General features: G+C 33.7%; 2 protein-coding genes and 1 non-coding gene across 4 annotated transcripts; 2 read left to right on the top strand and 1 right to left on the bottom strand.

Moving 5' to 3' along the window:
- Positions 1-867: 867 nt before the first annotated feature.
- On the bottom strand, positions 868-18,223 carry LOC140062652 (macrophage metalloelastase-like). 2 transcript variants are annotated; one of them, XM_072108958.1, is made up of 8 exons: positions 18,155-18,223; positions 5,590-5,870; positions 4,863-5,149; positions 4,262-4,420; positions 3,189-3,364; positions 2,677-2,824; positions 2,226-2,486; positions 868-1,982 (listed from the first exon to the last, which is right to left on the bottom strand). In XM_072108958.1, the coding sequence occupies exons 2-8, from the start codon at positions 5,712-5,714 to the stop codon at positions 1,867-1,869; spliced, it is 1,272 nt and encodes a 423-aa protein (XP_071965059.1). In that variant the 5' UTR covers positions 5,715-5,870; positions 18,155-18,223; the 3' UTR covers positions 868-1,866. The 2 variants fall into 2 exon arrangements, with proteins under 2 accessions (XP_071965059.1, XP_071965058.1); XM_072108957.1 differs by lacking the exon at positions 18,155-18,223 and adding an exon at positions 10,975-11,134.
- LOC140062653 (collagenase 3-like) lies at positions 14,773-24,190 on the top strand. Its single transcript, XM_072108959.1, has 8 exons — positions 14,773-15,039; positions 17,276-17,568; positions 18,170-18,453; positions 19,330-19,488; positions 20,008-20,123; positions 21,669-21,828; positions 22,415-22,666; positions 22,965-24,190. The coding sequence occupies exons 1-8, from the start codon at positions 14,914-14,916 to the stop codon at positions 23,078-23,080; spliced, it is 1,506 nt and encodes a 501-aa protein (XP_071965060.1). The 5' UTR covers positions 14,773-14,913; the 3' UTR covers positions 23,081-24,190.
- On the top strand, positions 21,435-21,545 carry LOC140063290 (U6 spliceosomal RNA). Its single transcript, XR_011847610.1, has one exon. It is a non-coding gene; the product is annotated as a U6 spliceosomal RNA (small nuclear RNA).
- Positions 24,191-26,186: the final 1,996 nt, after the last annotated feature.

Here is a 26,186-nt window from a genome sequence, read left to right as displayed (position 1 = left end):
TAAACAAATTTCTTGGAAATTCTAATAATAAGAGATTAATATTTCTCATAAACATGAAATTCCACAGTTTTCTTCCTATTTCAGCTAACTTTTTTAAATTATTCGTTAAAATTGTATATTTTTAGAAATTAATTAATACATTTTTATCATTATGTGATAATTTACTGGTTATCATGGCATAACTATTTGTGCTTTTGTATTTCATTTTCTGTATGCGATACAATATACAGTTCTTTCAGCCGAAAGAAAGGTATTAAAATATTCGTAATGTTCATCTTGATAATTAAATAATAATTGGAGCAAGGTAATTATAACAATAATACAATGATGCGCAATCTATATTATATTTTATACTGAATTGAAATAATACAATATTATTGTATAAATTATGATTTATGAGTGGCTGGTGATGTTAAGGTTACTAATGATCAAGGCGTCGACTGGATGGATCACCCTCGTTAAAGATCTATTATTGTCCCTCAAAAACATGAAAAATTAAGGACATCAATTAAATCAGACTTTGAATAGGCCATTTTGAAGTTTTAATAAAGTTATTCACTTCACCAAAAACCTAAAAAAATAATGTTTTCACTTATAAAATGACAAAGTAAATGGTTAAAAATTCAACAAAAAATATTGACTGGCAGCCAATTTTACTATGTTTATGCTTTAAATAAAGGTACTTTCAGGTAAATGATTTTTTTTTCGATCCAATTTTTGGTCATAACAAAACTTAAACAATTATTTTTTTCAGGAAGGCAATTTATATCTTTAAATATTGGAAAATAATAATAAATAAAATAAATGGCGATACTAAAGATTGAATTAACAGCGATTGCTTGCTTCAACATTGCAGATGGTGTACTTGCATGCCAATCAGTAATAATAAATGCAATACAAAAAAAAAGTCAAAAGGATCTGCGAAAAGTAACGTCATGTGGTTTAATCAATAGGAAACCGATGGAGACTATTGGGATCGCTCTGTGAAACTCCTGGCTCCTGAGCTCAAGTGAATATTCCGGAGACATTATTCGTTGTGACAGTTAGGTTTAAGTAATAAAAGTCGATCTAGCGTTTTTTATCATGTGATGTGAAATCACTTCTTTAAAATAGAACCACTTCTCTACTTTTAAAAATGGCAATACCGGTTGTTCATATGTTCATCATACGTCATACCTTTTTTGGAATTGAATTGTTGTAATTTTCTATTAATACCAAACCTAAACTTTCCTGATTTAATTTTGTTATTATAGCTATGGTAATGCATTGATAGTTATGGAATAATGCATATAGCCTAACGTTTGGAAGGAACATTATGTTGAGGCAATATCCTATAATTATATTCAGAATTTATTAACTTGTTAACAAGACATACACTTACGCCTAAAAATCTAAAATTTGAAAATAAAAAAAATGCTGAAGCATTTACTATTATTATAAACACTAGAAATTGTGCACAAAAAGTGTGAGTGTGTGCAGCCTGTGAGTAGGTATAACGTAGTTTTGATGACGCAGGTTCCTCATAAACACACAAACCGAATGTCTAGGCCTATATTAGAACGCTTCTTCTTTCAGTGTACAATCATCACCCGCAGAGAGTGAGCCGTAAACTTTGCGCCTTAAGCCAATGTTTTGTAGACAAACAATGAACTTTTAGATCAAACAAGCTTGTAGTGCTAAATACAGCACAATAAAATGAATTGCCGAAAAGAAAATATTGGCTCAGTTTTGACAACATCGTCACAGCAATAGAACACATCAGCCGTGTAGGAACTCTACGAATTACAGCTACGTTATGAAACCAGGCTCTCTGGCAGAATTACAGTGGGAAGCCAAGCTAAGGTGCAAAAACCTTTAGCAACACTGTTAGGATCGTGTGCAAGGAAGAAAAGCTTCAGCCAAGAATATAGGCTCTTTCGTTACTCTACGGTGGACCAAATCAACCTGTCTTAAAACCCGATTTGTCACAAAGTAAACTGAATCTAGAAAAAAATATATGTATAAAAATAATCAAATGGCAATATGACGTAATTGTAATGCTGACATTGTATTGGTACGTGTTTTTAACATTCTTCATCATGTAATCGTAAAAATAAATAAGAAATTGACACAAATGCTGTGTTTTGTTATTAATTAAGGCAACAACGGCATGCTATTATTCGTGGTCCAGGACATAAATAAAATAAATAAAAGTATGAACGAACGTGCGGAAATGTAAAACTTACCTTGTTCACCACGAAAGGCCATATCGACCTTGGAACCTATACCCGGGAATTCTACCGATATGGGCTTCGGATATCCGTTGTCTACCTTTCTAATCATTTCGTCATATCGCCATACACTGTCATCGAGGAATAAGTACGCCTTGTTCTCGGTACTGGAATAGAAAGCTGCATCTACTTTAGGCGGCATTCTCTTTCCCAAGTTGGAGATCAGCTGTGGATTGTTTATTTTCGTACCTCTTTGTAAATCCCAAAACGAACCATCTATAACATTTATAACAATCAAGAAAACACAGTGATGAATCCACGGTCATATATAACATTGTGTATACCATATAAAATATTAATCGTTCTACAAAAATACATTTTAATAATTTCACTAGAAGACCCACACCATCTTCCGACATTCTAGCCAACCATCACATTCATGGTTTAATCATGTGGACAAAAATACCTTTGAATAAACGCATAGTGTTTGTTTTGTCGTAATAATATGCAGCATCTATGTCAGCTGGAGCGACTCTATACATGGCTTTGGTAGCAGCAGACATCATAAAATCGAATTTATCATCTTCCAAAAAGTATCGCCAAAAGTTATTCCTCTTAAAAAAAACCAGTTTAACATAATTTTATCAATATTAGTTGATAGATAGATTCAAATCATAAAATAACACATCTATTCACACAATAACAATAATAATAACAGTGGTAATTTCAATAGTGGATAGTGGGAAACACAATTTAGACGGAGTACCCGCCGATACGTTGTAGGTTGGGTTCCGAACGGCCAGCATACAGACCCGCCTATGAATTGTTAAAAACGTGCAATAGTATCATTAAATATCACCATTTAAATATCACATTTCCGTAAGGTAAACAATCAAATTGCACATAGGTGTGTAAAAAATTAAAACAGTTACATCACATTAGATTAAAAGATTAATAATATTTTAATCTAGAAATTACCTCAAATCCGTAAATTTCATTGTTTATATTGGCTGCGGCGCCGAATGGAACATTACACTGCGGATCATTGGGCCATGGAAAATTCGCCTCGTCTTCACTACTCCATGTTGGTGCAGGCGTCCAGTCAGGAGCAGCCATAGTGGGTGGCGGTACAGTTTTGGGGTTTTCTGGTGTACCTGATATAAAAAGCAAGTATAGATCGATATCTATCGATGTTCTTAATACTGCGGTCCATAGAGTGCAAACACTTAACGCCATAGCAATTTACGACGACGGCTGTACGGAAAGGGCGCGCGGCGATATTTTAAATCTCGCAATTGTTCTGAAATCATATGTACTATGCCTAATACATTGTCAAAATATGGTTCTCGGTGAAATTATCTATTTTTGTTTCTTCATTAATTAATTCTATAAGCTAACGGTTCAACATAATTTTACCTTTTTATTAGATTTTCATTGTCATACACAACACATATAATATACATTATTATTATAGTCTTATTGGAAAAATTTTAATAATTTCTTGGACAATATTATTACATTTTGACAACGTTCGATTCTCAGTTTATGCTTTACATAACGTAATTAACGTCCTACTTTTTGCTAGGCAAATCACGAGACAAGAAGGTTTATGATGATGTATTTACAGTAATGAATAAATGCGTAATGTATAGATATTAGTTTACTTCATTTAAATATAGTGCTTATAATTGGTATTCTGTATAATTTATTGAGTCAAATGGCTGGGTGGTTAAGGGAGGGGCGCCGTTTACCGTACCTACAGAGCCAACAATATGGCATAGTGTTCGAGGCCGACTCACTTCCAGTTCTTGTGGTGGAACAAGTCTTCTCGGATAAGGACTATAAACCGTAGGTCCGGTGAGTTAAAATAACCAGTGTGCATTTAAAAAAAAACAGTTTATCATCGAGACGAGTAGGGAGTTACCACCGATCGAATAGGACAGTGATTTTTTACTATTCCCTAAAGACATAAAATAATTAAACCATAAACAAAAAAGTATTTTTCACAATTATAATATAAACGCAAACATACATAAAATGATGAGAATTACCATATATGGCCTGAATACCAGCAATATCGTCTGGATGTAGTTGAAGGTTTTTAATGTAACCAGGGTACCAGGGATACATGATGGCACCTACAACCTCAGAATGAGATAAACCCAGAGAATGTCCTAATTCATGAACAGCAGTGAATAAAAGATCGGTTCCTGAAAAATAAAGAATGACAGGCAAATTGAGAAATTAATGCTCTATCTACACTATCAAACTTTATGTGACCAAAAAATATGTGATGTGCCCATATATGGACATGATGCTGTCATATCACTACCATACTTAAGCATATCACTACCATAATTGGGCACATCACACTTTTTTGTCAAACTAGTATGATAGTGTACTTTTCTGTTTCTTCTCAGTAATTCTGGGGTGCAATAACAACCATTTTTATAACGAACAAACAAAATGGCGGATAGTTATAAAATGTAAACTGAAACCTTCCCAAAATATTGTAGTGTTTGTATTGATATAAATACATTTTTACGTGGAATTTTGGCAAGTTTAAGATTCATCAAGATTTCGACACAGAGAAAATTTGAAGAAAAAAAAACAAATTCCACCAACATTTTAAATAAAAGAAGAATGTCTTACCCGAATAACCTTTGTCCGTAAATGTTTCAGAATCATCAAAATCTAGGTCCCCATTTATACCATGGGTATTACTACCTGGTCCAAATGCATGCGCAAGCGTTCCACCTTTCCCGTCAAACTCCCATTGGTCTTGATGCTTATACTTTGCAAAACTTATCCTGATGTCTGCATCAGTGTTATCCACGAGCGTAAACGTCAATGGTGTCACGGCTGACCACATATTAAAAGCTTTTTTGATAATTTTGTCCACAGTTTTTTTGCTCAAATCGGATGTGTAGCTAATCATTCTACGAGATATCATAAACAAAACTGGTATTATTATTTTTTCAGAAGATGACAATTGGAAGTATGAAGTTTCTGACAAGTCTATACATGGATTTAAGACAGAACTTGAACCAGAGTACTGCTGTTCAACTATCCCCTAAAGAGGTGTTTTTGATTATATATTTTATAGGCCATACAACCTGTATCCCTAAATTTAATAAGTTTGCCTATTCCGAACACAACTAAGCAAGTGATAGAACACTTTTCTCTATATTAAAATCATATTATAATATTTAAAGTAGGTATACAATTAGGCCGAAGTTATTTTGACCATAGGCCTACAGGTTCAGGTCAAGGCATTTTTTATGGACACATTCATTTGTTTTCCTGCGCCGTGAATCGTTTACCGTTGAATAAAATTTTTCATTAAACATTAATATACAGTGGTTATAGTAATACTCACGTGTAAGTTATATCATTGTGTTTCCATCGTGAACCCATTTTTGCAAACCGTTTCACTCGTGTTTCTAAAAGTGCTCCATTCGAGTCGCCGACAGGATCGGGTACACCGCAACGAGGAGCTCTCATTAACTTCAACGTCTCAGGAGTCAACTGTCCATTGGTGTCATCAAGACCGGCAAACTTCTGAAGTTGTGATATGGAACCAGACAAGTCGCCAATGCTCGGTTTCTCTCCATTACGTTTACTTAAAGTGTTACCATAGCCATAGGTGTTAAGGTATTTCTTTAAGAAAAACATTGTTGACGGTCATATTGTGGAGTGAATGGTATCAGTTAGGGGGGAAATGGATGTGCCCATGTTACAAAGTGAGTTAAGAGTTGTCAAAATACAGACTATTTGATAACTTAACCACATAAAACTTCAAGAAAGTAGAAATCCTTTTGCCATTTCCCTCCTGACTGGTTTTAGTAAAATACAAATTATAGAATGCACGCGATAAAGCAACCAATTGGTTTATGTCATTCACACAAAAAACAAACTATTACAATCTTCATTATTTTCTTATTTTAAAAAAACGTTTCCTTATAGACGGGAGTCCGAATTATGGAATAATGGTTTAAATATTAATTATTGTTCATACTGTATAATATATTATACAGACTACATTGTGTGTGGAGAAATATTTTGTATTTTAGTATTACTTAAAGGGAGTTAAACATTTTAATCTTTAAAGAAATAATAATATTTATAATATATAAAACTGTACAAACAGAATTCAGCCAAAGGCTGACAAATTCTGCACACAATGTAATGACTATGAAATCAGACTTTGAATTGGCCGTTTTGTAGTTAATCACTTCCGTAGAAAAAAAAACCCCGAAAAAATAATGTTTTCAGTTATAAAATTACAAAATAAACGGTTAAATTGAACCAAAAACCCATTGTCTGCCACCCTATTTGACTATTTTCACTTTAAATTACAATTTTTTTAGGTAAATCTTTTTTTTTTTATTTAATTTTTGCTCAAAGTGGATAACTATTATGTGACATTAAAATGGCATATTAAAAACAAAATGTTAAAATATTATTTTTGTAGAGGGACAATACATCTTTAATACACTGTGAAATCATATTATAGTGTTCTCATGGTTAACATTATATTCACATTATTAGTCATCAATGTCAATGCTTTCTACCGTACTCATGATAACTTATTTACAAAGTACAAAGTTGATCAGGTTGAATTGAATATATTAGTATTAAATTATCAGATGTTTTAATGTTCACCTGAAAGTTTACTGTCGGTCACAGGAGAATGCTAGAGGCTTAAAGCGTGGTTCCCACTAGCGACGCAACGCAAGGACATATATATATATTTAAATCATTGTTTAAAGAACATTTATTATCATTTTACAAATGATTTTAAAAATCATACTTGTTGCAGGATTTAGCTTTTTTATTATTTATGTTTTAGTTTTTTTAGGCTAGTTAGGGACATAGGGGGACACAACTAATCAAGCTCTTTTGAGTTTTTATGTGTTTCCTTTTCATCTTTTTTATGTTCTCATATATTGTTGTTGTATATTTTCATGATAGAGGATGAATAAAGAATATTTGAATTTGAATTTGAATTTGACGTAACGCAACGCAAGTGAATTGACCAATCACAAGCGATGGCTTATTCGCTTGTGATTGCTAACTGTCTATAACTTCGCTTGTCATTGGTTAAAACGTTTGCGTTGCGTTTACGTCCTTGCGTTACGTTCTAGTGGGAACCAAGCTTTACGTTGCGTTTACGTCCTTGCGTTACGTTCTAGTGGGAACCAAGCTTTATTAAAACAGGCCTTCTTGATTAGTTTACTGATAATTTATACACTAATGTACTGTATTTTGTGTATCTCTTTTTTACACGTTCTATATGATTTTTGTTTATTTATTATACGATAGGCGTATATTGTTAACAATATAATGTAAGATAAGCTTGGGCATCAGGTTGAAACGAAATCACCGCTACAATTTAATCGTCATTCATTTTCAACTTTATCTTTTTTTTTTGTGCTTTTAATCATTGAATCTTTAAGTTTAAATCTAATTATTGTTGCATACATTACTACAAACACTCACATTGAGACGAACAAAATTCCACACACACCGCTAATAGTGGGAAACCTAATGAGATTTTAATGCTCAAGTTGAGTTCTTAGCAGTTTTGGAATCCTTAGGACTAGTAGAATTCATTGCAACTGGGGGCCAATTTTTCCCGACCCTATTTTGGCCGCCATCTTGGATTTAAAATGGCCCCCATTTTTTACTCAAAACTTGACAGTAGCTCCTATTTAAAAGCACGTACGAACATAATTTGTGTGACAAATCTTACAATATTATGATAAATCAGTCCAATGGTACAATTTATAATAGCATATGACAACCATATTGGATTCCAATATGGTTGACATTTAAAATGTATATAATGTATGCATTTATGTATTTAATCATCAAATTATGGCTGCCATATGCTATTATTATAAATTGTACCATTGGACTGATTTATCATAATATTTTTTTTTGTCTTATGTAGGTTCGACCCACTTTTATTTCTTCATCAATAAAATGTTCGTTCACAATGCATTGCACTTGATTAATGTAATATTATAATACAACTGCCATTGAATAACTTTCAATACATCTTATATCTCACTCCTATCATTGTATTTTATATATAATAGTAAGGAAAGAAGAAAAACAATTATTTTCTTCTATTTTATATAATGATACTTAAGTTCCACTCACTTGGTATCATTTCTTTTCTTTTCAACAATTTTGTTGAATAGGACAAGGAGGGATGTTTCTAAAGCGACATCCCCATTTTTAAGGAGTTCATTTATTATACCATCTATCCCGGGGCTTTGTTATTTTTGGCATTTGATAGTGCTTCTCTAATTATTTCGAGGTTAAAATTATTATTAGATAGTATATTATCATCAATGTCTGTGTCATCTATAGAGTGCATTTCACTAACTGCCCGCTTTGTCAAGTACAAAAAAACAATCGTGACCTTGTTGATTCTCTACCCATTATCCCAATAATTGTTAACAGTATATTAAGAAATTCTTCTTTATCACATGTAGTTTCATTACAATCTTGTGGGAGTCTAATACAATTAATACCAGATTTACTTTTTTTGTCATTTGAGCCTTTAAGGATTTCCCAAATATCTTTAGAAGAGGGTTCACCTTTTTTAGCTTCAGTGATTTTTTTTAAATCAGGTTTTTTACATGAACATACCATAAGATACGTGTGTGAGCATCATTAGGGTTTAATGTAACAAATTTCCTATGAATTCTGACAGCTTCTCTCGTTCTGTAATTGCTTGTTTAATATCATTATCAAACCAATTTTTGTGTTTCTCACTTTGTTTCTGTATACCGATACCATGCTTAGCTGCAGAAATTACAATACATTTCCAGGAATCCCATAGCGTTTTAACATTATTAAATGCATTAACATTCCAATTAGCAAAACCATGTTGTAGGTTTGTGTAAAGTCCTCTACACCATGAGTGTAACGGAGCCAACGCTAAGTTAATAGGACAAACAGGACAGGAGACCACACTCTTTTGGGTTAAAAACAAGGATGAATTACGGAGCCAACGCTACGTTAATAGGACAGGAGACTACACTCTTTTGGGTTTAAAACAAGGATTATGAATTACGGAGCCAACGCTACGTTAATAGGACAGGAGACCACACTCTTTTGGTTTAAAAACAAGGATTGTGAATTACGGAGCCAACGCTACGTTAATAGGACAGGAAACCACACTCTTTTGGGTTAAAAACAAGGATTGTGAATTACGGAGCCAACGCTACGTTTATTAGGACAGGAGACTACACTCCTTTGGGTTAAAAACAAGGATTATGAATTACGCAGAAACATCATTTTCAAGTTTGCTTTCAATTTATATATATTTATGAATAGTTATTTAAATTAGGAGATCGTTCAGAATACAGTTACGGTTACGTAAATACATACGAATCATTATAGGGTTTCTTACAATGAGTGTTCCATACATTAGCATAAGAACAATGGTTATCAGGGCTGTACACATTAGTATCAAGTTCAAACAAAAGAGTATTGCGAACAAATAACAAAATCTTTATTCTCCAAAAAAAATATTGTTGAATTTCCAAGTCATTTTTTTCATGACTATTTATAATTTTCAACAAAATAGCTTGATGGTCTAAAAGAACAGAAGGTCTGATATCGGTGTCAATACCATCACAATGTTTGTATAATACATATAATTTTATAATATTATATTTATTTAGTACAATATTTATATAGTCCAATAGTACAATTTATAATAATAGCATATGTCAACCATATTGGATTCCAAGATGGCCGCCATTAAAAACGTATATAATGTATGCATTTATGTATAATCAAATTATGGCTGCCATATGCTATTATTATAAATTGTACCATTGGACTGATTTATCATAATATTTTTTTTTTGTCTTATGTAGGTTCGACCCACTTTTATTTCTTCATCAATAAAATGTTTGTTCACAATGCATTGCACTTGATTAATGTAATATTATAATACAACTGCCATTGAATAACATTCAATACATCTATATCTCACTCCTATCATTGTATTTTTATATATAATAGTAAGGAAAGAAGAAAAACAATTATTTTCGTTCGTACGTGGTTTAAGATAGGAGCTACTATCAGTTTTGAGTAAAAAATGTGGGGCCATTTTTAAATCCAAGATGGCGGCCACAATAGGGTCGGGAAAAATTGGCCCCAGTTGCAATGAATTTTGCTTGTCCTAAGGATTCCAAAACTGCCAAGAACTCAACTTGAGCATTACAATCTCACGGAATTGATATTTGGAACATTATGTTCCCCACTATAATATGGAATAAGCTGTACCATCAAACTCGAAACAAACCATCTAGGCCTACGGTTTATGAGCCGGATGTAAACAAAAGGTGATTACCTTCAACTGACTTGTTATTCGTATGTGTGTGTGTGTTACATACTTTAACATAATACATAGCAGTTGGTATAGAGTGCACATTAGGCCTACACTAGTCCTGTATTCTTCATTTATCTACAGTATCAGTATACACTTTATGAAGCATGTACGGTAGGTTTAGTCCGACATGAATGCTTTGCATAAATCCAAGATGCTGGAAGAAAATACTTTTCTCACCCTTTTGCCATTAAACAGGGCGGCGGAGTTTTCCCCTTTAAATCCTCCTAAGCGTCAGTTTAAAAAGCATGCTAAATCGTTTGGTATTTACACTTAACTGTATATTCAAAATACAAGTGCAAACTTAACGAATGGAAATGTTTACATGCAAACATCATTTCAACTCACCAATGCATATGCAGCTTCATTGTCAGGCGACTCTGCTACGGTAACCGAGCTTCCTAAAACACATATCAGCAAAACACATAGATGCATTTCGTCTTTTTTGATATTTTGGAATCAGTTTTAAAATTAAGAAAAAAAATGCTAGATAGGCCCAATAAGATAATGTTCTTATGAAGAATAAATTTGGTGTGATATTAAGTAAGGACTGTTTCATTATATAACACATTGTTAACGGTCATTTTAAATTCATAATGATAGATTCGAGACACTGCATAAATCAGCATAATGACACACAAAATTATTACATTTCCAAGATAAGTAGCTCAATTTAAGTATTAAATTTCGTTTTATTGGCTAACTGATGAACTTTGAATAATATCGTTGCAAACATAAATTACAAATTTTGGCCATTTATTTTATAGAATATTGGCAGCGGATTGCCGTGAGAAAAATTTTAGATCAGGAAAAAAAACCCTGGTTTCTAGATAAGAAAATCCCGACTTCAAGATCAGAAAATTCCCGACTATTACTATTAGGTCAGAACCCAACATCTATATCAAAAAAATCCCGACTACTAGATCAGAACCAGACATCTAGATCAGAAAAATCCCGACTTCAAGATCAGAAAAACCCCGACTTCTAGATCAGAAAATCCTGACTTCTAGATCAGAAAATCCTGACTTCTAGATCAAAACCCGATTTCTAGATTAGAAAAATCCCGACTTCTAAATCAGAAAAATCCCGACTTCTAGATCAGAACCAGACTTCTAGATGAGAAAAATCCCGACTTCTAGATCAGAAAAATCCCGACTTTTCTGAATAAAGAAAAACAAAATCATGACTTTTGGATCAGAAAAATCCCGACAGGAATGCCTTGTATTCAGAACATGGACTTCTGAGTCAGAATTTATCAAAAATTAACAACAGCATTGTTCCAGCAAATCTAAAGATGACGGACATTGACATAAAGGTGATGGATTACTAACATAAAACTGTTTGAAATAACATTTATAAAATAAAAATATTAATGGAAATATTGCTTTTAAATGTATCTTTTAATCGGATTTGCTGACAATCGACATTTCTTTGTTTTTAACGAAGACAAATAAAGTGTTTTTGTATTTTGTGGACCATATTGCGTTATTAGTATTTGGAATCAATACATATCTTGGTTTATAAACATGTAAAGTATTTTCTCTGTCGTGCAAGTGGCACGCTATAAAAACAAAATAGATGACGTCATCACTTAATTATACATCATAAATATGTTATATGACTGTGGTTAATCTGTCATCACACTGCATAAGGTCAATCTACTTTATATAGTACATTCTCGCAACGTTCAATTATGTGTGTATCCATAACTGGAATATTACCAATGATATATCAATATAACATAAATCATATCAATAAATTGTATTCAGAATATAAACAATACCATTTAAACATAAACAAAGTTTCAATTTTTTTTACTATTCACCAAACAGGATAAGTTATGAAGTCAATCAATCAGTCAAATTAACATTTATTTTCTTCCGCAGTAAAAAAACAACAAATATCCAATATAAATTGTAAAATGAAGGAAGAGGGCAAAACTCAAAAAGTAACGCCAGTTGAAAAACAGAAAACTACTAATCAAAAGGCCTTGTGGCGAGTTAGCCCTAAAATTACAAATTAATTAGCGTACACAAACACACAGACAGGACAGGGCAAGAAAAAAGAGAAAAAGGAACAAACGATCATGTGATATAAAAGCTGAGGATGGTATAAACAACATTTTATAAATCATATCTTGACAAAAGAAATTGTTTGGCTTTGTGAGAGAAAATTTTCCTGGAGGGGCTTGCAATGATGTATGTACGGTATGTGGTGTAGGATAACATACAACATAAAAAAAGTACTTATTTCATTTATTAGTTTTTTTTTTGCTGATAATAATTTGGACGCACCAATACAAGTGAAGATGACAATAACATCTTATTACTAGAAAAAAGGAATACTAATAACGTATCTATACACATATCGTGTTTTCCGCAATCATTTCCTAGTTTTGGCGTAATAAAAAGGTGATTTATATTAGTTTATACAATTAAAGTTTCATTACGAAATGAATGAATCATTGCAACAACCAAATTAACAAAGAGCGTTATTGTAAAGCTGGTAATTTTTCTCGGGCAAACGCTAATGACTAAATAAACGCCTCGTCACTATGAGGTCTCAACATTGCGGGGATTACATCATTGTAGTGCGGATTGGACCACAGTAATTATTTATTGGGATGGCTTTCCGACTGAAATGTATCTGAGCGACTTATAATATTCTAAATATTAAAGTTTAAATTGAACTACAGTAGCATTAAACTGTTTAGAACGTTTCTGTACGGCACACGAGGGAATATATATACATGCGCAGATCAATGTGTATAACATGTAAATTTAATTCGAACATATATTCCTGACATGAATGAAATGGTGACTGTGCTAGGCCCACCGTTTCGAAACTTAGCCAAAGTTTAGTTTATCCGCCGCGGCGATTATTCGAACAAAAAAAGAAATATCGCGTGCAGGTACGACTGTTCTTCCTCAGAAACACTGTACTTGTAACCACCTTTTTTCTTTCTTGTTCCCTATGATAACAATCCTGATTGACTTTCCATAGAAAGTTAGGCGTTTTCGCTGTAGTAGCATGTGATTATTGTATTGTCTGTAGACACTTTAAACAATTCTACTTTTGTTACACATACTACAAAAATATACATAACTAGAGGGTACTCCGAGAGTACAAACCTCCGCCTACTGTAAAATTCCCCTACATAAAATGTCCCCGGAAAATTTATAATTATATACATATTTTTTTTAATTAGTTCTAAGTGTAAATATAGGCTAACTGCATAATACAAAGTTGTGAATGAGAGTTTGGTGTAATTGTTATGTATCCAGCCTCTCGCAGTTGAGATCGCTGGTTCAAGTCCCGTTGAGTTTTTGTTTTTTTTACCCTGACCCTTCAAAATGTAAACACAATTATATGATGAGTCATTGATCATTGTGGCTAAGTTTGGTGAGAATCGGATAAAAACTGTGGTCTCTAGGCAGTAAAATAGTTTTTTTGTTAGTTGTGACCTTGACCTATGACCTTTTCCCCTCACAATCGAACTTGTCCAAGCTTTTGGGGCATAGATCATTGTGTCCAAATTTGGTGAGAATCGTATGAAAACTGTGGCCTCCAGGCTGTTCACAGACACACAAACACACCAACATACAGGGGTGGAGATATAACCTCCTTGGCGGAGGTAATAATAATGACATAAATTAAGGGCTCGTACTGAGCGCACTACTTGGCAGAATGCAGCAGTGAACTTTAAAATCGATCGTGGACGTTTTACCCGTCAACAAACTTATTATAGGAATATACGTGGCAAAATATGTACAAGTCATGTTTGCCAAGTAATGAATACAATTATGAAAAGTATGAATTAAAATTGATTGGAACCTAACATGTGGTCGACGGACAGGCAGAGAAGCCTTGTCAATGGGCACAAGTATCATTCTGGTAGAGGGCGATATACGAAAAACGATTTTTGATATAAGTTTCACACAAATCCGGCGGCAACATGTCTATAAACGTACGTTTGTACGTAAAAGTGCAAAATGTATATAAACTGATTTTTTTAGAACTATTAGATCCCAGGTTATGATGTATCATTAAAAAGGACTTAGGCCTATGAGAAATGCAAATACCGTCGTAAATATTTTAGCAATCAACTCGAAAATGAGGTGTCACCGATTTGTGACGCGGGAGACATAGAACTATTTTATACGACAATAATTATCGTTCACCGTTTTATGAATAATTAATGAAATGAAATAGTACAAAACCTAGTGCGTGTATGGAATATTTTAGGTTGGTATTTATCATACGTGCGCACGATCCGTTCTCTTCAAAATGAAACGAGAGAAAGAGTGTCCGCTGAGGCTGAGAATAGCATTCATAATATCTGCTTTTCTGTCACTGCTTCATGTTTCCAGTGGCGGTCCCATTACGGTTGATAAACGGGCTGAAGAAAGTAGGGTAAGTTATTAGACATAAACAACGATACATCTAGTGTATATATGGAGACTGATCTCTGGTATTCCACTTTGTACATTTACCTGTCTCCAGCTTATCTGTTTGTGTGTTTTGTATATGTATATATATATATATATGTCACTTTTTCTCTTCCTCTACCAAGCCCAATTGTATGTACTACCAACTAACCCACTTAATTGGAGAGCTCAGTCACGTGAAAAACTTTTCTTCCTTCCCTTGCATATTAATTCTAGAAGTTTTCTTCATAATATTGATTCTTTCAAATTATTTTTTAACCAATGTAAATTATGATTTCGATGTAATTGCAGTCTCGGAAACCTGGCTGAAAGATGATAATCCATTAACCAATGTCTTAACTTATTCTTTCATTTCACAAAACAGACTAGGGAGGGCTGGTGGAGGTGTGGGGTTGTATGTTCGAAATAACAATGTGTTCAAAGAGAGAACTTATATTTTCCTAGACCCCTCCCTGTGCGACTTCCTGTTTATAGAACTTAAAATTGAATCCAATCAAAACATTATTGTTGGTGTAATCTATATGGCACTATCTCTTGATACGAATGCTTTTATTGACGCTTTTGATCTGTTAAATAATTTAGCAAAAACCAACAAAAAAAATTTAATTATTAGGTGATTTTAACATTGACCTATTTAAACATCAGTCCGATAATCAATCCAACAATTTTGTTAATTCTGTCTTTAGTACCGTAATTTCTTTTTACTCATAATCAATAGACCAACTATTACCCGAACGTCAGCAACATTAATTGACAACATATTATCTAATCAAATTGAATCATCAAGTCTCTCAGGACTTTTCTATAGTGACATTAATGATCATTTGCCCATTTTTAACGTTACACCCTTATCAAATATACCAAACCGTCCCAAAAACTATGTAAGCCCTAATCATACCTACATAAAATTTAACGAAACAAATATTTCAAACATAAAAAACGATTTGTCAAACATTAATTGGACTGGTGTTTATGGTACGGATGATCAGTATTGCTTTAGTTTCATTTGAAACTGAATTTAAACGACTGTATGATAAACATTTTCCAATTCAAGAGCAGTCTGCAGGTAAAAACAAATTAAAGACCTGGATGACGGATGAACTCGATGATCCCAACATAATTTCAAATCATTTTAATACTTTTTTGTTAATATTGGACCTACACTCGCCAAAAATATAGACACATCTAATGCAAATTTTAAAAATTACCTCCCTCCGCCATCCATAAAATTCTTTATTTCTCAATCCTGTGACTGTTTTTGAGATTATGGATATTGTTATGCGCCTAAAAAATGGTAAAGCACCTGGCATTGTTGATGATATTAATCCGTCTATTATTAAACAACTTATACCTTTCATTTCTGAACCCCTCTGGTACATTTTCAATCTTTGTTTTGTTAATGGCACCTTTCCTGACACCCTTAAACTAGCTAAAGTAACTACTATTTTTAAAACTGGTGACAAATCTGATTCCAGTAATTACCATCCTATATCAGTGCTACCGATCTTTTCCAAAATACTTGAACGCCTTATTTATGATCAAACATACAGTTATCTTCAAAAAATAATATACTTTACAATAAACAATTTGCCTTTCGTAAGAACTATAATAAATCTACATTAACAAATGAAATTGAAATTGTTGGGGCTTTCGAGAGGGGTGAATTTGCCATTGGTATATGGAATCCGTGTCCCATGTATATAATTTATTCAAAAGCTACCTCTCAAACCGCAAACAATGCACTAAATTTAAACACATCCTTGGGCCTCTATTATTTTTATTATATATAAATGATATCCATAGTGCCTCGAATATGTTTTCGTTTCTGTTGTATGCTGATGACACAACCCTAATTTACACTGATAAAAATGTAGATTCCCTTTTTAAAATATCAATTGAAAATCTACCCAAAATGTTAACCTACTTTTCTGCAAACAAACTTTCTGTGCTGTTGTATGGTGTTCAAAAATTCACAAATACCACTAAATACCAGTACTTTCAAATTAAAAATTAAAGATCAATTACTACCTATTGTTGAGAAAACTAAATTTCTTGGTGTTTACATGGACAGTAAATTAAATTGGAAACATCAGATTACTCCAGGCGAAAACAAAATATCCAAAAGTTCTGGTATCATAGATTATCATCTTTCATCTCTCAAAACATACTCCGCATTCTGATTTTTGTTTTTCTAATCTAAGGGGTTTCTTGTTAAATATGGATACATGGGTGACGGAGGAAACACCAATGATCTCACCGCAGGAGATTCGCCAACCTTCCAGATAGCAGTAAAGCGAATGCAGGAGTTCTCAGGGCTAAAACAAACCGGTGAAGTAAATGATGAAACGTACGAGTTGATGAGATCAGCAAGATGTGGCTTCCCTGACGTCATTCGCTTGGAAGACGATGGTGGTGAAGGATCTGGTGACGAGGGTATAGCACCAGAAGAATTTAAAACTGGTCGAAAATGGAAGAAGACCGTATTGACATACAGGTTAGATACATGATTATTCAGAATAGTGAACTATAATGATTGTCTGCAGTTGTTGTCATGTTAGGTTATTGTCCGCATGCGCGGCTTTGGCATTTTTGTATGATTCCTCCGGCCCAATTTCGTCTATTCTGGTAACGACTTTGGATTCTGCATTATAACATGCTAATTTCAACCTTTGTGTACCGTTGTCGCGAAAAATCGAAATAAATTTTAGTGGGGACAACAATCAATTTGGAAAAATGACGCATAAGGTCCTAATTAAAAGCTCCCTTAACATTAATATTGTATTAAAACATACTAGTTGTATATGTTCTTTTAAAAACGTGTACGGTAGTGGATATTCAAGAGAACGATAGGCTAATGACAAACTCTGATCAATGATGAATAGGCATCTAAACTATATTCTCTGACCAGACTATAATTCAGTTTATACTAAATTCTTAATTCGATAGAGGGTTCGATCACGACGTCATGCCTTCCCAGAAAAACAATTAGGAAATAGTTTTTCCAAAATACTATTCTTCATGACATCACGAAACGTTACAAAAAGAATTCTATTTACGTTATATAGAATTAATTGAATTACTTATTTTGACCTCAGGATTTCTGCATACACAAAAGATCTTCCACCAGAGGTAGTAGATGATGCTCTCCGTCGAGCGTTCCAGGTATGGTCAGACGTTACTCCACTTGTTTTTATTAAGGAGGACAGTGGGAAAGTAGATATAGAAGTCTCGTTCACAGGTCTACGCCATACAGATCGTTTCTATTTTGACGGTAAAGGTGGAACATTGGCACATGCATTCCAACCGACGGGCTGGGGAGACTTAGACGGAGACGTTCATTTTGATGATTCTGAAACATACACTGTTGAATCAAAGAAAGGTATGAATTGAAAAGTCAGTTAATGCTTAATATTCATTATAATTGAAAATGAATGATATCAGGAGGAAACTCAAAAAGACATCATCATCCACACGGCTCACCGCTCCCACGGCTCACGATTCGTGTTCACTTACAAACCTGTAGGCCTACATGTCAAGACGGGTAGTTAGGGGTTATCCCGTTGTTCTAGTCACAGTAGGGACTTTATGAAACACAAGAGCTTTAACAAAGTGGGCGGAGCTTAGCGTGAAATTCCGTCTTCCTAACATTTTGAGGACGATAAAGTTGCCATTTTCCCTTAGAAATAATGTACATATAACCTTAAATAAACAGTTCAAATTACACTAAAACGTGGAAATTTTAAAACTTAATATTTGAACTTCTAATTTAATTGTTTAACGATATTACATTTCTATTGGGTTAAAATGGCTGTGTTAAAAGCAATACATTCTGCGCGGCGTTTAAATGCGAGGCTACTAGCTACAAAGGCTAGGCATATGCCTTTCCACCAGAGCCAAGCGATTCAGAAGGGCCCTACGCCGCGAGACAGGGGAAGGAGAGTGAAGTCTTAGCGAAGGGTTCGCAACTAATAAAACGGCTATGTTGGCTGTATACGATTTTAAGCTCTAACAAACACAGGATATGCGTCGTCCTCCCCTAACCGTCGTGTTTCGTAAAGTCCCTACTGTCGTGAACAGAGGGCCGTTATTGGTTAAAATCTAGAAGAATCTAGTTAAAAAGTGCAACATCATCTTAAAAGTTCACGAGCTCTTGGTTTCATTTATTCATCAGTGAAATAGAAGGATTTGGCGCTTTTTGGCTCTTGAAATTATTCACATAAGCTACCTTTCAAACTAACCATTTTTTTGTCACAAGGCACAAACTTGTTTCAAGTAGCTGCGCATGAAATTGGACATGCTCTTGGCCTTTCGCATTCTAAAGATTCATCGGCGTTGATGGCGCCCTACTACAAGGGATACATCGCAGCATATCGACTTCCGATTGATGACGTAATGGGGATACAATCACTTTATGGTAATTTTTCTAAATTATGATTTTATTTTGATAGTTTGATGATTAAAATGAAGTTAATGTTCGCATTCTGGACAAATTATAAAACAATAATGAGAATTTGATATCGTATATTACCATGTTTACGAATTAGATAATAGAGGATAATTACTTTAGCTGGGCCGGCCGTGGATATAGTTATAGGTTCGTGATACCGAGGCGGTATATGGATTAAAAGTGACGGTGACCCAACGACTCAGTTCAAAGATGAATACATATGAAATGAATACAATCTGTGCACCTATATCTGATTCATCATGTTTTTGTTTCAGTTTATTGCCTTTATTTGTTTATAATGCGGCGGTTGCGTTCCATAAGTCTTAAGTCTATTCTTGTATCTATAAGTATAAGTGTCACCATAAATTACCGTATTATCCGCTTTTCCTAAAATCTGGCCATTTAAAAAAAAAGAAGAAGTATTGTGTGCATATATAAAGTATGCAAATTAAGTAATAACAAATATATTATGCATTTTAATTTTAGGCAAAAATTCGAATCCACCGAATCCCAAACCAACATATACAGTTAAGGAACCAGATGCGTGTAGTAAGGAATTCGATGCCTTGCTAAACATGGGCGATTTGCTGTGTGCATTCAGGGTTTGTAAACGTATTTCTTCCTTACCCTAACCTTAACTCTTTGATTAACTAATATTATTAGATTCCTAAATATGGATGATAATGATACAATTTAAGTAAATAGATGATGATTAGATATTCAATTCAATTTTAAATTTAAAGTTCAATTCAATCATGGATCTATTCATTAATCCATGATTCAATCGACAGTATGTCTTATTCGGAACAAAATAAACGTTCTGCCAATTGTTGCATTCACATGAGTACTTTATTGACATAGGCTTGCTAATGCGTGATGATAAGCTAACGGTGGCGATATTTATATTTCCTTCCATAAATATATCGCCGTCACGCCTAAGTTCACGTAAACCATCGCGATTAACCGACAATTTAACAGAATATTCTATAAAAAAGTAAAGACGACACAATAGATACTACAAATATAAGTATATGCTTACCGAAAGTAGGCCTATGCAACCAAAGAAATACCGTAGTACATCTCACTGTTGTGGCCATTACCCACAATTGTCCACAGAACAAAGTGATTTGCATAATAATGCCACCTGTGAGTTTTACTAACTAGCCAATCAGCAAGGAGTCACTCGTGTGGAAAATGAGTTAAATTGGCTTCTTAGATAAATAAATAGTAAAAGAGTAGTAAAAATAAAAACATCTTCATTTTGGTCTTTACGTGGCTATAACTCTATTACGAATTCATCATAAAGAACATGTTTTTGTTCAGTTTATTGCCTTTATTTGTTTATAATGCGGCGGCTGCGTTCCATAGTGCCATATCCCTTACCTTTGAGATTACATGAGGGCGCACATCTAAAACGATTTCGGAACGTTTACTGCATCCATACTGCATCAGTACATGCATTCTATGCAAATATATTTCTTTTGAGTAGGCAGTATAACACCGACCTTTTGAAATTACTAAAAATAATTATAGTAAATTAACGTATATTAATAATTTATAATACTAAAAATGTGGATATTAGTAGGAAAATCAAAGGCTTTACAATACTTATTAGTTGAAAAAATGAGCGCGTAAGCCGTATCATTCTAAGGCGCGCACAACTTGTATACGCAAACATTTTAATGAATATTCATGTGACTTTGATGAGAGCTCTTTTTTTTTATTTATTAGATTACTCTGTAACCAAAACCTACAAATCAATATTACCAAATAACGAAAATAATATGCTGTTTGTTATAAGTTACATTAGACCTAAATTATCATAAACTAAATAAAAATCCATTACAACACTTATTTTCTACAAAATAGAAATACCTAGTATATAAGTAAGGTGATCCTAATTGTTACTAGGTGTACCTGCTACGGCAGTGTTACACATGATATAATTGGAACGATACAGAGAAGATTAGCATGGCCCCTGGCGCAAGGATGACACGCAAAATCGTGAAGCGTTCCAATTTTTATATTTTTATGAAATTACATAATTGTCTCTAATCTGATTGTTTTAACTAGTTATTTCACCTTTTAAGAGTAATCTGAATAGAAGGTGCATGTTTATTATATTATTTTGCTTTTTTCCTAAATAGGAAGATAAACTTTGGCTTATTCGTAGAACAGGGGATAGGAATACGGTAATAACAACAGACAAATTAGAGGGAGATCTAATTACAAACCATTTGCCTATAACTGGGCCGTTTGATGCCAGCTACCAAAGAAAATCGGATGAAATGGTTATATTACTTAAAGGTATACGTTAGCCTTATTTTTCCCAACTGACCGATCGACACCGTACCCTACGCCGTAAACCATAGCTATACAATCGGCACAGGTTTTAAGTCCTGGTGATAGAACAAGTCTTCTCGCGGATAAGGACTTATTAACTGGAGGTCCAGTGTACACAACTGACTCGTGTGCACTTTAAAGAACCCAGTATATCTTTCGGAAGAGTAGGGGGTTACCCCAGTGTACTGGTCCATTCAGTCCCTATCTTTGTGGACAGACGAACCATGACGCCGGTTTGTGGCAGCACACTCGACATGAAGGGACCGAGTAGAAAGTTGTGGTATTTGTCGTCCACACACCTGTGCGCAGTTCAGACTGAAATTCGCAGGTTATACCCCCATTAAATTTACACCTGAATGGCAGAATGACTTTATCGTGCTAGTGTAAATGGGCCTCCTTTATTGGGTGAATTAATTTAGAATTATACAGTGTAACTGACATAACAAGGATGATTGACGACTGATTACATGACTTAAATCATCCTACTAAAAGTGACCGACTACTCATTAGTAACCAATAAACACAATTATGTTCTCAATCTATCCCTTAGGCCGAACGTTGTACGAGTACAATATAAACACAAACACATACACACAGAAGGGGCTCCGGACCATCAGTACCAGCTTACCGTCTAGTATCGATGCCGCACTGACATCCGACAGTGGCTTAACATACTTCTTTAAATGGGACAGGGTGTTCTTATTTGACGAAAACACAAAATCCATTGAAAAACCGAAACATATAACCGATGTTTTCCCAGGTATTCCCGATAATATCAGTGGCGCTTTCAACGGAAACGATGGTATGTATTATTATGTTATTTCTTTAATCCATGGTTATTACAATGTCAATTCAACAATGTTCCCGTATGAATGTATGTAGTATGATGAGTATCAATCTAAACCATCAATGGTTCTTCTGATAAATATCGGTAGATTTGCCACAATATTTTTTCTTTTTATGGAGCGCCACCAGCGGACTCTCTCTCTCGGACGTATAGATGACACGCCATCTATGACAAAATCGTTTTTATTTATGCAGTCCGCCCTCTATCGTGTATCAACAACACTGTTATTAACAATAGATTTCTTTTATTTCAGGATATTATTATTTTGTTCAAGAATATGACGTTTTCAAGTACAATGTCAACGAAAAACGAGTCGAGGATGGTTACCCAAAATCATTCAGTAAAACTTACATTGGTTGTGAGCCTTGAAATAACACTTAATTCTCTGACCTGCATTAACAGCTGTTTTGTAACTTTTTTGTGTTAAATATTCAATATATACATATTGTTTAATTTGAGTTTGGCAAACACTAAAAAGAAATATTATCCATATTAGCCAACATTTGTGTGATTTATTAGCGTGTTTGTGTTTATTTATCAAAATAAGCTATACAGTATAATGCATTAGGCTCATGAATAAAACGTATAATATACTAAGACTAACATTAAAGTGTGTAGTCAGGCCTATCTATTTATTTTATAACCGTGATCAATGACAAAACCATAAAGTGCCCTGCAAAATATTAATATTAGTCTTTTTATTTCATAAAAACAATAATGTCGCATATCACAAATCGCACGTTATTTTTACAAGGCGAGAAAAAACATCCAAAACACACACAAAGAAGAAACTTCGAAGACCTAAGGAGATCGATATAAAAAGACATCGTACTACAAGAGAATCACTTTCTTTTCCTCCTAATTGTGATTGTACAATTCCGGTCATTCATACTCTGGGTTTGAAGAGAGGTGTCACAAAGAAACAGACCGTCGGATGTTTGGCCAAGTAACATTTTAGAGAAAAAAAAACTGATACCCTTAAAGGCCAGGTGCGGGCAAAACATTTCTATATCATACATTCCAATAATTATCGATCTATAGTTTCCCCTATGTTTCATAATTTTTGGGATTTTATTTGTGTTACACGAGCTTGTTGAAAATAAGCACTTTCTTATCAGTGGGGGGATAGTTCAAATTACACAGTAAAATCTCTATTCTTTTGTACACACATTTTGTAAATAGAGAGGCATTTTTTAAAAGCTATGTAAAATAAACGGTGTGGTCAAAAATGTTATCAGATGACTAAATATAGGTAATATAACTTGAATATTACATTTCTGATATTTTTATTCAACTTCAGATTTTTATTTTCATGCAAAAGCAAAAATTATCCACCGTATATCCACCATCTTTTTTCACCGTACATTAGGTTAACTACCTAACTACTGAAAAAAATTCTTCCTGGTTTTTATGGAAGAATTTTGCCAAATTTTGTATTTGACCATATTAAGGGAAATTCATGTTTTTTCGTCTCGATTTCTGTTACAAATATTTGATTTATGTACAATTAACCAAATATTATATTTAAAATTCATGCCTGTACCTGAGCATTAAGTTTACAACCAAAATTGGATCGAATCGAATATATTATTCTTGTGACGAAAACAATGTTGCACTCCATCTTCCAACACTGTACTCATGTTTCCTACTGTCCTAATGTTTTTTTTCTATATGCTTCTAGCACAGCTCAAGAAAATAGATTGAATGGTGTGTTTACATAGTCATTGGCAAAACTGCAGCAACAGATAACACAAAATTAAGTTCTAAAAATAGCCAATTTTTAATATTGACACCTGTTATTTTAGACACTGGTAGTTTTATTTTAAATGTGGGCTTTCTTGTTATTGTAAACAATAATCAAATTGGTCTGTGTTTATGCCTTATTCTATTTTAGTGTAAATTTGTCATCTCATTTCAGATTGTCCACCTATAGTAATTTTCCATTCCGAATTTATGATCCACATTTTGCCAACCTGACTTAAAGCGAAAGTGATGTGAACATCATCAAGGCCGGCCTTCCAAAGCACAACTAACCTAGTAACTCCCATTTTTAGTCTGTCATTGGTGGTGGCCCTGAAAAGTATTCAGTATACCCAATACATCCTCAAATTTGATTAAAATTACTTTTGGTTTCAAAAATAAAGGGGAAGAAGTGAAAAATAAAACACAAAACAGCTACAATTTTTATCACCATATATAGCATTAGAAAATAATCAAGGAAAATCATGATTATTAGTCCAGTTGCAGATTTTAGATCCAGGTCTCAAAACTTGTAAACATTAAGCACTAAATTTATAATCTTGTCATATCTTGTGCATGATCATTTCCAAAATTTAGGAGGCCCAAGCCGGCTTAGCAAACCCCTCCATCAACGTATGTATGTAATTTGAATTCGTTTTAAATATAAATAAATATATTATTATTATGTGAAGTTATATTTTAGTGATATGCATCACAAAGATGAGATGCAATGTGGGAACTCTCACTCTAATTGGATATGTAACTTAACAATGATGCGCTCTCCTAATGTGCAATAAAAACAATAATAATAAATAAATAATAATTAATGAATTACCAATTTGTTGCAATGGAAACAGGCTTTTATATCCAGGTCAGTGAAGGTGTGTACGCAAAAGTGAAAATGAAAAGTAAAATAAAAAGTCAAACAGCACTTTTATGACTATAAAGTTTGAAGAAATAACAAATATTAATAATAATATTTTCAAACCAAATTTGGAATTCCGAAACTCCTTTGGGTATCTATAAAACGTTAGCGTTAAGTTTGTACCTATCCATTTGTAAACTATTATAGAAATAAGACGAGTAGACCAAGTGATGCTTTAATACTACAAGCGGTATGTTCTCGAACGTGCTGGTTTTAGCTGCTACGTTGGTGGTACTTGTGCCGTGCTCTGAAGCCGAGTATAATGAGACCATTGATAATAGATACAGAAACTTTCAACTACCAGAAGGACATCCTGAAAATTGCAAGTTTCTGACTGAAAATAATGGCGCAGACATGCGTGTATTAGGAGTACTGTCAGGTAGGCATTCCGAGCAAAACATTTTGTTGTCACAGTTTAATAAAATGCTTTGTTGTTGCAATTAAGTAAAAGCCTGATTTTGTTCTTTTGCAATGAGTTACAAGTTGTGGCCAGAAGCCCGGCACATTTTTCCTTCACATGAGAACGAAAGAGCAAAATAACCCTCTGACACCGATTCTTTGATGAATTTAAAATAACCTACCCTACTTAAGAGAAAGAAGGCCAACAGCCATAAGTCGCGTGCTAAAACGCATAGTGATACCGGACCGACAGACAGACCGACCGACATAGTGAACTATAGAGTCGCGTCCACACGACTAAAAACGCAGCTCGACTTTTTTAATTATTGTTCTTTCACATTTTTTATTCAATAATGTAAGAATTAATGATTTATTATCAATTATTTTTGTTTAACAATCTGCAGTAGTAAA

The sequence above is a fragment of the Antedon mediterranea genome, chromosome 11 (genome assembly GCF_964355755.1).
Source record: "Antedon mediterranea chromosome 11, ecAntMedi1.1, whole genome shotgun sequence".
NCBI lineage: Eukaryota > Metazoa > Echinodermata > Crinoidea > Comatulida > Antedonidae > Antedon > Antedon mediterranea.
Note: the sequence above shows the minus strand (reverse complement) of the source record. Positions and strands in the feature narration are given on the sequence as shown.

What these genes read in the sequence shown, in the direction of transcription:
- LOC140062652 (XM_072108957.1), bottom strand. Translation starts at nt 11,061, where the DNA reads ATGCATCTATGTGTTTTGCTGATATGTGTTTTAGGAAGCTCGGTTACC. An exon ending in CACAATGATATAACTTACAC is followed by an intron (nt 5,150 to 5,589) that starts GTGAGTATTACT and finishes GATATCTCGTAG; the next exon opens with AATGATTAGCTACACATCCG. An exon ending in CACTATGCGTTTATTCAAAG is followed by an intron (nt 2,487 to 2,676) that starts GTATTTTTGTCC and finishes TAAATGTTATAG; the next exon opens with ATGGTTCGTTTTGGGATTTA.
- LOC140062653 (XM_072108959.1), top strand. Translation starts at nt 14,914, where the DNA reads ATGAAACGAGAGAAAGAGTGTCCGCTGAGGCTGAGAATAGCATTCATA. An exon ending in CACTGTTGAATCAAAGAAAG is followed by an intron (nt 18,454 to 19,329) that starts GTATGAATTGAA and finishes TTTTGTCACAAG; the next exon opens with GCACAAACTTGTTTCAAGTA. An exon ending in AATGGTTATATTACTTAAAG is followed by an intron (nt 21,829 to 22,414) that starts GTATACGTTAGC and finishes TCTATCCCTTAG; the next exon opens with GCCGAACGTTGTACGAGTAC.